The sequence below is a fragment of the Hevea brasiliensis genome, chromosome 6 (genome assembly GCF_030052815.1).
Source record: "Hevea brasiliensis isolate MT/VB/25A 57/8 chromosome 6, ASM3005281v1, whole genome shotgun sequence".
NCBI classification, from domain to species: Eukaryota; Viridiplantae; Streptophyta; class Magnoliopsida; order Malpighiales; family Euphorbiaceae; genus Hevea; species Hevea brasiliensis.
In genome coordinates, this window is record NC_079498.1 from 25,021,585 (window position 1) to 25,034,771 (window position 13,187).

The following is a 13,187-nucleotide window of genomic DNA, read 5'->3' on the forward strand; positions in this document are numbered from 1 at the left end:
AATTTATTAGGTATACTACGGGATCATGTTATGCCTTACAGAGGGGTAAGGTGTGACATTATCGATGGGCAAAGCCAAATCCTCAGCAATTGGCAAAGCCCATCTCTACAATGGGTGACAGCCCCACTCCATAGACTGAAAGCCACTCTCCATGGGCAAAGCCACTCTCCGTGGGCGAAGCTACTCTCTTCAATTGGTAAAGTCACTCTCTACAGGTGAAGCCAAATAACTTTTTTACCTTTCTCCTATTTATAGTGTTAATTCTCTCAATTTTAATCTAATTAGGAGTCCTACTCAATTTAGGAGTAACACTAACATATGAGTTCTACTCTATATAGGAAAATGTCTCTCTTCAAATCTCACTAAGATTTTGAGTCATAATTCTAACATCTTGGTTGTAAATGTTGGAGATACCTCATATAAAAAGTTTAAAGGAGATAAAAGATTATCTTCAATTAAATTGAAAAGATGCTGCTAACAACTTCTATCATTTTTTTTTTAATTTTAAATTTATAATCTTCAACGAATTATTAGAAGAAGTTTCATTATATAAATGGATAAATTTTGACAACTGTCCCTGAACTTATCTAATTGTAACACTAAAGTCCCTAAACTTAAAAATGTAACATAAAATCTCATTAACTTTCAAATTTTGCACAGTAAAATCTCTCTAACCTCAAATTATCAATTTTTCAGTTAGACGTTGACCTGGACAGTTTCAGCATGGAGCTTAGTCAGTATTTCTCTTTTCTCTCTCAAGCCATGTGTAAATTGTATCCTTTTTCTCTCTATAGATAGAATAAATTTTTATGTGTAAAGAGAATAATTTTACACTTTGCATAAGAGAGGAGAGATAAATATTGACTAAGTGTCATGCAGGAGCTATTCACATCAGTTTCTAACTGAAAAATCAGTAATTGAAAGTCAAAGGAATTTTACTGTGCAAAATTTAAAAGTTTAGGGGGTTTTATTTTCCATTTTAAAGTTAAAGGACTATAGTGTTACAACTATATAAGTTCAAGGACAGTTGTTGAAATTTATCCGATCAGTTTTGTTCTTACCAATTTGACGTGTTTTTTCAAAGTTTTTCTGTGAAACAAAGGTAACATCTAATGGCAATAACTTAAATGTCATACGTATCTCCAATAACCTCTTCCATCCAAACTACAACATTACTACTTGAAAATATTTCAAAAAGAATCATTAGAAGAACATCAGCAGCTAAAAGCCATCCAAACGTGCTGAATTTTGACCTAAAAGTTCTAAGTTGAACTTGAATCACATGGTCGTACTCAATTAATTGATGAAGCTATTGACCCCATGCAATAGAAAATTGTCATTTAGATTGAATATTACATTAAGTCTTTACTTGATGATGAAACACGATGTATGCAAAGGCAAAGAAAATTATTATGAATGGAAGGAGAGCTAGTGTCACTGTTGCATATACAAGACCTAATAGAAAATAGAATTGTACACGAGGTTCTCCAGTATTGAAACCAATGCTTCTTGGATCCGTTGCCTCTTCCCTATCCTTTTCAGTCTTAACCAGGAAGATCTTCAGGTGGAATATTATTAGTGTTTTCAAAATTAAAACTTCTGCTATTCCAGACCATCCATCAAACATTATGTACGTTAAGAAGGAAGTTACGTTAAGAAGGAAGTTGCTTTCATTGGAATAGCCACACCAATTGTTTTAGGAATTTGACGACTAAGAATCACCAATGAAAATGATTAGCAACTATACATAGAATATTTAATCTAATAAATTTAAAATGGCTGTACCATTATTCAATATGAGCAACTATACATAGAAATAGTGAAAAAAAAATTAATTGCAAGAAAGCCTATACGTTCATGCTTTGATTACCATATATGATTTGTTTAGAGTTAAGCTTCTATAGGGAAATTATTGTATGGGATCGAGTATTTATTACTGTACTAAAAGTTTAAAAATTTGAATTTATGACTTTAATTTTGATTTCAATTTTAAGATCGAGCATTTATCACTGTGTCAAAAATTTAAATGGTTGAAAGAGATAACTTCAACTCTTTACGCAATAATCTAACCATCATAGATCAAATGTCAAAAATTTAAATGGTTGACAGAGATAACTTCAGCTCCTTACGCAATAATCTAAGCGCCATAGATCAAAAGAAATATTGGCCTACTAAGCTATCTCACTTAGTGCTAAAAATTAGAATTTTTTTTTTCTTATTTGAGATTGTTCCCACCCTCATTCCATTAAATCATCTTAATTTGTATAAATAGTTTATGTGTGATTGGATACTGCAGCTTTTTCAAAGCCTCAAGAAAGCAAGAGAGCTGTAGATAATAATTAAGAAGACATGAAAGAAGGTTCATTATCAGTCTGTTATGTTTTGGTTATTTGTTAAATGATCAATTTTTTTCCCTCACATTTTTTTTTATCTTTTTGTTTTCTTTGATTTCCTCTTTGGACAGCCATTGGTGAGTGTTTTCATTGTTGGCAATCCTTTCTCTTTCTTTTTTTTTTTTCCTTTCTCATAAATCCCATATGTGTCTATGTTTGGAATAGTTTTTGGATATATCTTCTCAGATTTATTATTAATGATAGATTTTAAGTGAATAAATTTTCATATTTATTTTTATTAATAGATTTTGAGTTTTTGTGGTGTTTTTTTTTTCTCTTTTAATGGAGTTATTATATGTTGTACGAGGTACAGATCTTTTATTTAATAAAAAATCAAAATTTGAAGGTTATTTGATGGGCTCATAAAAAGATTATAGAGTCAAAGGATGGAGCGTGCCCGCTTATTGACTAATTTACATACTTTATTAACAATATTGAATATTCTAAATTCTTTATATTATTTTTTAATGAGTTATTAACTTCATCTATATAAAAATATAATAGGTTAGATCTAATTAATGAAATATTTTTTTTCATCTCTTTAAAAAAAAACCATTATTAAGATTTTCTATTTTTGCAGTTTCTAATATTAGTGTGTTGATCCTTGCTTAAAAAAATATTAGTTGGTTGATCTTTGTAATAATTTATAATAATTAATTATAAAAAAAATCATAAAGTATGAGTTAATTGAAATTTAAATATCATTATTTAAAAATTATTACTGGCATCATAAATAACTATAAACATTAATTTATTAAACTTCAAATAATTTTATTCTCTTAATTAAAATTGTTTTAGATCGTGAAGTTGCTAAATTTCATTTTCTATACAATAAACTTTAATTTAATATATGATTTACCTTTGATAATTCATAAATTAATATATACAATATTTTTAAAAAAGTTAAATTAGGATAAGTTATTTTTTGCTTTTTTCTTTTAGATCTCTTCCTTGAATGGCCACAGGTAAATTTTCCACTTATGGCTATCCATATATCAATTATTTTATTTTATTATTTTTTATTAACTTTTTTCAATAAATTCTCAATTCTATTTATGTATATGAGTTTTTCTGCTCATATTTATGTCCATTAAGAACAGATCTAAAGATTTTTCTTTCCAATATTAAAGTCCTATTCTCCCCTTTGTTGGGGCTTTATTCTCTCCTTTTATTTTTTTTTTTGCCGTATATAAATAGATTATTTGACAATTTAAATTATAGCGTGGATTGTTGATTTCTTTGATCAAAGACTTTGAATCTTTAATGATCGTTTATTAACAAAGCTTGATAATTCATCTTATTCTTTTATTAATATTCAATGATTTAATCTTTTTCATACGTCACATAGATAACAAGTTTCAAAAAGGATAATATTATGAAAATTTTTAATTTTTCAAAATTAAAAAATTACCCGGAAGATAAATAATTCTCGATCCAGGACAATGATCTTAAAATTTTCATCAAATAAATAACAATAGAAACATAGAAAAAGAGAAATACGTTGCACCAAAGATGATATCAGGCCTCGTAGTATAATCAGTAATTTTTATAACTCTTTCCTTTCCATAATGTTGGGCCTTAGCCTTAAAATGGGTAATAGTTCAAGTGGGCTTTTGGAGAGAGAGAACTGCTGATATTATTGAGCTTCATGATATTGAACTCTAACTTCATTTGTCAAAATAGCTAAAGACCTGTTTGGCACTGCTGTTGAAACTGCTGTTAAGAAAATCACTTTTTTAAATATACTGGTTAAAGAGTATTAAAAAATAATTAAAAATTAAATTTTATCAGTTTTAATCATAAGAACACTAAAATAACAAAACAGCTTTTTTTAAACTAATTTTCTCAACAGCGTCTAAAATAGTGCTTTTATTCAGAAAAAGCAGTTTCAGACCCTGAAACTCAATGCCAAACATGGCTTAAATCGTTTGAAGTTTTGCCAGGCTCTATTTTTATGGCCTTGAATCTTTTAGTTTCCCAAAACTATGCCAAGAGCATATCATCAAATTCAGATTTGAGAAAGAAATGAAAGGATATGATGGTGGATTAGAGATAATCCTGCACCTGCTATGCCAATCATCTCTTCAGTAGCTGAAGAAAGATCCACTGCATCCATTTATAATATTCTGGTTCAGTAGTCGAAATTTCTTGATCCCAGTAATAGAAAGTTGGTGCATTCATTTTGAACGCGTGTAATAGAAAGAGGTGAAGAAGAGTTTGTGGGAAGAAATCCCTATTGCTGATAATGTTTGGCTCTGGCTATTGTTCTTGTTGTCATCATCCATTTTCTTGATGGGCTTTAACATGTATGATGAAGAGTGAAGACTAATGATCAACATTAGGGGTCCAATATTTAAATTATTAAAATTTCAAATAAAATTGGCTTGTTAGTTCCATTTTTTTTTTTATAATTATTCCTAAATCAATATGGTAATCCTTTTATTATATGCCATTTAACATCATTATAACAACTCTCATCCTAAGACAATTTACTATAATACTATTTTATAAGACAATTTACTATAATACTATTTTATTGTAGAATAAGCACTTATATTAGAAAGGTTATCTAGAATTCATATTACTATTTGAAATATTAATAAAATATTAGTTAAATATGTTAATCAAATTTTATTTGGAAATTAAATTTAATATTTTTAATTATTAAGTTTTAAAGTAATTAAATAATGGTTTCAAATTACTTTTCTTATCATAATTAAATAGGTTTTTTTTTTAAATAAAGTTTAACTACATTTAATTTATCATATTAGTAAATACTAATGAATAATTGAATATCTGCATTATCTTATGTTAATGAGACTTTCATCAAATGATAAAAATAAAAATCAAGAGGTCATCTTCTATATCCCACTGTTCTTAATAGATTATTATTTTAGCTATTATCTTGAATTGAAAAACTTGATTATGCTAACAGAGTATTTAAGTTGATTATTTGGCCATTTGACGAAATACACTTCATTTGGTGGTAATCTATCATAGTTCAACTCCATAGTTTTTCTAAGAGCCCAATTTGAAAACCATTAAATTCTAATATTTCATGAAGAGAAAATATATACTTCTTGTCATTGCACTCCTATTTAAATAACAAAGCGTAACACCAAAATTTCATGATAAAAAAGAAAAAATAGACTAAAGACAAATATAAATTTATTCTGAAATCATAAAGATCTGGAGATTGTTGACAGAAATATAAAATAAATATAAAAAAATACAAAAAAGAAAAGGTGAGGGGCAACTATCGGTTAAAATACTCATCGGTGGCTACCTCAAATAGCTTGCAAGGGAAAGAAGAAGAGAGAGAAAGGAGAGAATTTATAGAGGCAGTTAGAGTTAAGTTTCATTCTTTACATTTTTTTAAAAATTTTGATTTTGATTTAATTATAATTTGTTTGTTCCAACTTTCAAGTTAAAAGCTACTTAGACTTTGTTTAGATGAGGATGAGGAATAGGTAAATAAAGGTAAGAAATGATAAATTAATGTAGGGTTAGAGTAAACAAAGGTAAATCATACCCTCCCTTATCCTTCAAATCTTAATTTTATTAAAGAGGGGATATGAGAGCTATGACTATTTTATTTATGGCACTCTTAAATTTACAATTTCTTCACATCTTTCCAAATATAAAAAATATACATTACTTTTCTGTACATTTCCATTAATTCACTTCTTTACGAATATGAAAATTATTTTATTATAATCTTTTTTACTCTTCCACTCCTTCCCCTTTCATTAATTACCCTTTTCTCACCCCATTAAAACATAGCCTTCTAAGAAGCCCACCAACTTAATTATTTTACAATTATACTCAAAGGGCTAATCATGTCATTTTATGTAGAGCCAATAAAGACTTAGTTGATGTATTTTGGACTATAAAAGGGGATGTGTGGCTTCCAAAAGAAAAGAATTGAGAAAACAATATGTCTCCCTTCTTCCAAAAGTGAAGGTCATGAGTTGTGAGGTTCCTCTTGTTGAATGAATGAATGGGAAGGGAGAGGGAGATATACCATACCAATTGCCAAGGTTACAAGTAGCAAAGGTAAAGTTCAATTCTCTTATAGATAATTTTCATTTTTTTTTAGTGGAAATTGTGTTTGTCAAAACTAAATTAAATGAGCCCCTATGTTTTTTCTGCTAATCAAATTGTGTTTGAATAGGAGAATCAAGAAGATTATAAAAGAAAAATTATAAAGTTAAAATTTTAAAAGATTTTATTATTATTAACTATGAAATTAAATGAGCATTTCATCTACAGAGTATAGAAAACTCAAAATAGAAAAATTTAGATAAATAATTGACAATATAAAAGTTGACTTTGTTTTTATAAAAGGATGTCTCTTATCCAGGTTTTATTAGGTGCTCTAGGAGCATATGTTCCTTTTCTCACTATGAGATAAGACCCATATCCCATAATCCATTAGATAACTAAATTCTTGTGATTATATGATACACTAAAAACTAGTGCATCAAGAGCACCTTATAATTTTTCGTCTCCTATCATCCCATGTCATGTATATTTTGGCTTTATTTCTTTTCAATGGTTTACCTGTCATTGTTAGTGAAGTTAGTTAGTGTTACACTATATTTGGATGAAATTTTTGAAAATATAATATAGTGTTTTAAAATAATATAAATATTTAAGACTAAGTATTTTTTTAAGGAATATAAATTTTTTTGAGATTTTAAAACTTTCAAAAACTCTAATTTTTTCATTCCACTAATTTAGTAGATCGGAAAGTTTTTAATAGTTTATCTTTCATTACATTTTTCATACTATTAGTATTGGTTTGTTATGTTAAAATATTTTCTTAAATACATTTTTAAATGGTATTAAAAATTAATTTAAAATTAAATTTGATATATTTTAATCACAAAAATTCTAGCTCCCTGTTGCATGGAATCTTGAATTTTATAAACATTCAATGTAAATTTTTTTTTTTTGGTCAATTCTCATGTTGGGGATGAAGAGAATTCATTTTTTTTTAACTTATAAAAAAATTATTTTTAAATAAATAAAAATTCAGCATGATTGCATGAAAATTTAATTTTTTTTAAATGATTTATTCCAAATTAAACTTAAAACAATTGGATAATTTTTTAAATTTCTTTTCTCCATGGGATTTAAATTTTTTTTTTTTAAATGTCTTTTGTAGACACCATATTTTATCTGGGTCAATAAAATTTTTTTTAAGACACCATATTTCTGGACCTATAAGAACTTTTTGGAATAATAATAATAATAATAATAATAATAATAATAATAATAATAATAATAATAATAATAATAATAATAATAATAATAATAATAATAAAATTAATTAAAAATATTTATGTATAAACACAAGTTTAATTGAGTTGCTATTTTTACTCTTACTTTAATTCTAATTTAATTTTCAATTTTAATTTTGATTTCAATTTTAATTTTCTAACTTATTTAAGTTTGTTATTTTAATTAGGTTCCACTTTCATGTTAACTATAGTTTGTAATTTAATTTTAGTTTCTTAAAATAAAATGAAAATTTTTTATGATCAATTTTATGAAGATTTAATTTCATCTAATTTGAAAAATTTGAAGAAAAAAAAGTAAAAGTGTTACTTTTAATCCACACCCTTGATTTTCCTTATATCTTTGTTTCTCAACAATTACATTTAGGAGAATAAAACAAAATGGTACAATTAAATCTCATCCATTAAAATTTATTAGGGTTTATTTTTTAAACATTAGATTGAAATTAGTTAAATTAACTTATACCCTTTAATTTTGACCATTCATCTTTTTTTAGGACAAATTTTCTACAATTGAATCAAAATTGGCTAAAGAAATAAAAACAAAGTAATGTATACTTTAATCTTAGCCTTACTTTTTATAAGGATAATTTTAGATCATTTGATTAAAAAGAAATAAAACAAAATTTGTACTTTTCAATCGTAGCCTTTAATTTTTATCTATTTTGTTTTTGACCCTTATATTAAAAATAATAAAAATAAATTTTAGTACCATTAAATCTTAGCCCTGAATTTTTTTTAGAGATTTAATTTCTACCATTAGATCAAAAATTAATTAAAGTAAAATAAAGACAAAATTAATATTTTTTTGACCTTTACCATTAATTTAATTTGTAAGGAAGAATTCTTGACCCTTGGATCAAAAGAAATAGAAACAAAATAGTCCTAATTTAATTTAAATCTTTGATCTTTTATCTCTTTAATTTTTGACCTTTAGATTTAGGATTAAGAAAATAATGATAACAAAAAAATAAATAAAAATGAAATTTAATACATTTTAGATCCGAACCCTTCAATTTAAGCATTTTAGATCCACACCCTTAATTTTAGGGTTTTATTTTCCTATAAATACCACCCTTAATTGTTCATTGAAGTGTGGGAACCTTCATTTTTTTTAGGAGAAAAGCTCATTTAAAAGTTTTCCAAAACTCCATCTATCTCAAGAACAGACCCACCTACAAAGGAGACCCTTTTTCTCTTTGGAAGAACCAATCTTCCCTCTATGCCCAATTCCATAACCTTCATTGAATCATCCTTCCTTCCCCATTGCAAACCTACCCTTTCCATGCTGTATTTGATTTTGCTCATCACGAGGCCACGCAATCTCTATTTGACGAAGCTCGCCTTACCATACCTATGCGCAGAACAGACCCAAATTCAAGACTAGACCTGTCATTGCCCCATTTTAGGAAGTAGCAGCAGTGCCTCCATCAAACTCTTTCTGAATTGCATCTCAAGATACCACTTCGGATCAAGTTCCGTTTGCATCGAATATCCAATCTCTCGCTCTCAAAGGACACTAGTCTCCATTGTTCATAACAGCTTTTCCTTCATTCCAAGTTGTCCTTTGTACTGTGGGTAAAGCCTAAACCAAAATATATTATCTGCTAAGTTTTTGATTTTAAGCCAATGTTCTTATTTGAATATTGATTCATATTTAACAATGCCTTGCAATGCCTTAATCCTGACTTTTTAATTAATTTTTGGAATAAATTGCGGCATTATTCTGTTTAATATTACTTTTCTGCAAATTTTTTTTACACTAACTTTGATTTTGGTAAAGTTGTCTACTTGATTTTGAGTTGTGATATGGCCTTCTATTCAACCTTTCATTAAATTTAATAATGTTGCAACAGTCTATATTTTATGTCATTGAAGTAAATAAACCTTACTTGATTCAATTAATATCTTAAAATGATGATTCTCTTATTGTCTTATTAAAACATGTATAGGAGGTGATGTGAGCATTATTATGATTTGAATGAAATATATATTCATGGTTGAACCAAACAATAAAGCAAACTGGTGTAACTCGGTTGACTAGGTTGTTGAACCTGTGTTATCTAATTGACCTAGCTAGCTAAATTATTCAATAAAATTGTTTTTTTAGTGTTAGCATAGAGAATTAAACTCCAAATCTCATAAAAAAATCTTTAAAATGAAAATCAATTGACCTAACTTGATAGTTATTTTTTTTATTTTAAGATATTTATTTTTTAACATATACTTAATATTTCATAAATTTTAAAAAGAAAGTTACACATTATATTACTTAATACTTTTATATAAAATTTAAAACTACTATTAAAATTTATTAAATATAACTTAATAAATGTTAAAGTTTTATTTTAAATAATAAAAAATTTAATTAATTTTATTTATTTTAGATGTTATATTTAATTAATTTATATATATTTAATTAATTTTTAATGACCTATTGGTTGAATTATTAACTCACTGATTGAACCAGTAATCTATTCACCCAGTCTTTTCACTGGATCAACCTCTTAACCGAATTTAATAACACTTGTTAAGACAAAGGTAATCGATTAGGATATCCTAATTGATTTTTGACTTTGCTTTATTTTACTTCTTTTTTCATTTTATAATGCCAATAGTATATCTACACTTATTATTATTCTTAAGAGATAAAAATATTTTTAAGAGATAAAATAAAATTAAGTTATTAAAATAAAGTTTCTTTAAAATAAAATTTTTATATATTTATAATTTTTATTATTTGAAAGAAAGTGAAGGTTTTAAAACTATTTATAAGTTTTGAAAATAAAATCTTCATTAATGTGGTACATTGAAATTCTTGATCATGTATAGTTTGTAATTATCTTTGTAAACGCCGAAAAACATATATAACAAAATTCAGTAAAACTAAGTGCGAATCCAAATAATAAATTCATAATCATATTGATTACAATAAAAGTAGTAAGATAATAATGCCGTTGGAATATTAGAATGAAATTTTCTAAATTATCCCATCCAGAAACTCTCTTTAAACAAAGCAAAAGCTCATATAATAATTCCCAATGTATCATTTATATGCCAAACTAAATAAGAAAGGGAAAAAAATCGTCTGTGTTAAACATTAAATTGATGATTTACATCCTTCAAAAAAACTTTAATTAATGTAACAACAATGTTAAAAAATTGGAAAAAAAGGGAACAATTAACTTTGGCTTCTTTGTTCTTCAGTTGCCACTTTGTGTAGAACTCAATGCTGTCATTGTATCAGTTCTTCTAAATCTTTAATTGCTTCTGCAATTGCATAGATTATCATCTTCTTGATCTGTACCACAAAAAATTGTAGGAAAACAACCTTTAGGCTCAAAAATGGCATTACCAGCGTTCTCTTGATTCTAAATAAATGATAGCAGAAAGGTGTTACCTCAAGTTTGTCTTCTCTAGCCCTGTGGTTCTTTGGAAGTTGTCTGAACTCTTTGGTTAAGCGAAGGCACTCCTGGACATTTTCAGGAGAGACAAAATCTACGGCAACTTTTGTACATGACTGTTTAGATGGAGGAAAAAGATATTAAATATAATCTCCATCTACATATGAAAGCACTATTTCATGAAACATTAGAGGAGGATTTAAAAGAAACATATGCAAGTCTCAATATTTACCTTGAGATTCCTAACTTGGTGTGGGCAACCAGCAGGAATAAATACGGCTTCTCCAACTCTTTGTTCAAATGTCCAAGGTTCAATACCTAGAAGTGTAAAACAATTCGAGTGGCACAATAATTTTAGAAAGAGAGAAAGAGAGATTCAGCTTTCTTAATATACTAACCAAATTCCTCCTTCAACTTCTTTTTATGCTCCAAAGTTAAGTAGAAACACTGATCATGAATTGGATGGACGACCTGCTTTCTTTTGGGGCACAATAAATACACAATCACCACAACCACCCATTTCTTTTGGGGCACAAGAAATACTTCCATCATCATTGGCATTCCACAGCACAACCGTTTTCAAATCTCCATTTTCTAGCCTTGTATACATGTGATTTCTTTTGACTGCCTCACTATCTGAAGTTCTAGCTCTTTTGCGCGCTCTTATATTCATAATACACGCTTGCTCTAAAACTTCTTCTTCTGAATCACCCTCCAAGTCTACAACTACAAAACTACTTCTCTTATTCAGCCGCTTCCTTGGAATTCCATTGCCTTTCGAGAATTCAAAAGCAGGAGTCAGTTTCACTTTCTTGGATGAATTTTTTGTTCTTGTTGGGATTGACCACCCATCATCATCATCGTCCTCTTCCCGTTTCCATATCTTGCCATTAACGCTATTCTTAAGCGTTTTGTGAACTTGTCTCTTCGATGCAAGCCAAGAAACATTCGAGATTCTTCTCATCTTCTGCACATTATGATCACCATCACCTCTGTACCGGTCTTGCTTATAAATAACTGCATCCATCCTCACTGCAAGAAAGAGCCAGAGATAAATACCGAATCAAAAATAGAATAAAAAATTCATATTGCATGATTGTTCTTCCACCATGAACTACGATTTATAGGGAAACAGAAATTCAATAAGCAATTAACAGATTAAACACCAATGAATTACGCATTAAAAACAATAACCATATAGTCGAAGACCATGACCAAAAGAGCTGCGGTTGAAGGATAAACTCAGGCGAACTCAGCTAAAATAAACAAAAATCATCCCCATTGAAAAAGAAATAATCAAGACAAACAGAATACATATAAAGCAAAAACCAGAGACTTACAAAGCTATCAAATACAAATTATAATTTGAAAAACATACAAATTCAAAAGAAACAGAGAAACTCAAAAACGAACCTGTGAACTAATCAGGGAAAAATCAATCTCTATAGAAAATTTAGACTGAAGAAGGGAACGATGATAAATGAAATCGAAGAAGAGTGCCTTGTGCGTGAAGACATACAAATGGCATGGGAATTTCCCTTTATGGACCTGAACCGACCTCAACTCCTTTTGATGATGTTATCCCACTCTCTTTTGGAAACCGTGTGATGCAATCTTTTTCTCTGTTCCTTTGACTTCAAGAATTAAATTGCGGTGAGCATTCGGTTCAAATCAAATCGAATCGAATTGAACAGAATTAAATCATGAAAATCCAATCAGATATTTTAGAAATCAAACCGAAATAGATAAAAAATCAAATCGAATAGTTCTATTTCGGTTCAAACCGATCGGTTTTATTTTTTATTGATTTTTTAATTTAAACTTATTTTCAAGTTATTTGATCTGATTTTGACCTTGGTTTGAACCTAATAACCATTAATCAATGAAATTAAACAATTTATATATATAAATTACATATAATTCATAAATTTTTCATAAAAATAAATCAATTCAAAAATCAATAAAACTATTCAGTTCGGTTTGGTTCAGTTCGCTTTTTTCTCTTTAAAACCGAATCGAACCAAAATAACCGAAATTTTTATAATATAAAACCAAACCGAATTATCTTAAAAACTGAACCACATTAT

The 13,187-nt window shown here is 27.7% G+C and overlaps 1 protein-coding gene across 1 annotated transcript; it reads right to left on the bottom strand.

Annotated features, from left to right (window-relative positions):
- Positions 1–10,759: 10,759 nt before the first annotated feature.
- On the bottom strand, positions 10,760–12,290 carry LOC131180969 (lysine-specific demethylase JMJ26-like). Its single transcript, XM_058149290.1, has 4 exons — positions 11,499–12,290; positions 11,333–11,418; positions 11,097–11,216; positions 10,760–10,997 (listed from the first exon to the last, which is right to left on the bottom strand). Exons 1-4 carry the CDS (start codon positions 11,659–11,661, stop codon positions 10,932–10,934), a joined length of 435 nt encoding a protein of 144 aa, XP_058005273.1. The 5' UTR covers positions 11,662–12,290; the 3' UTR covers positions 10,760–10,931.
- Between the last annotated feature and the right edge of the window lie 897 nt (positions 12,291–13,187).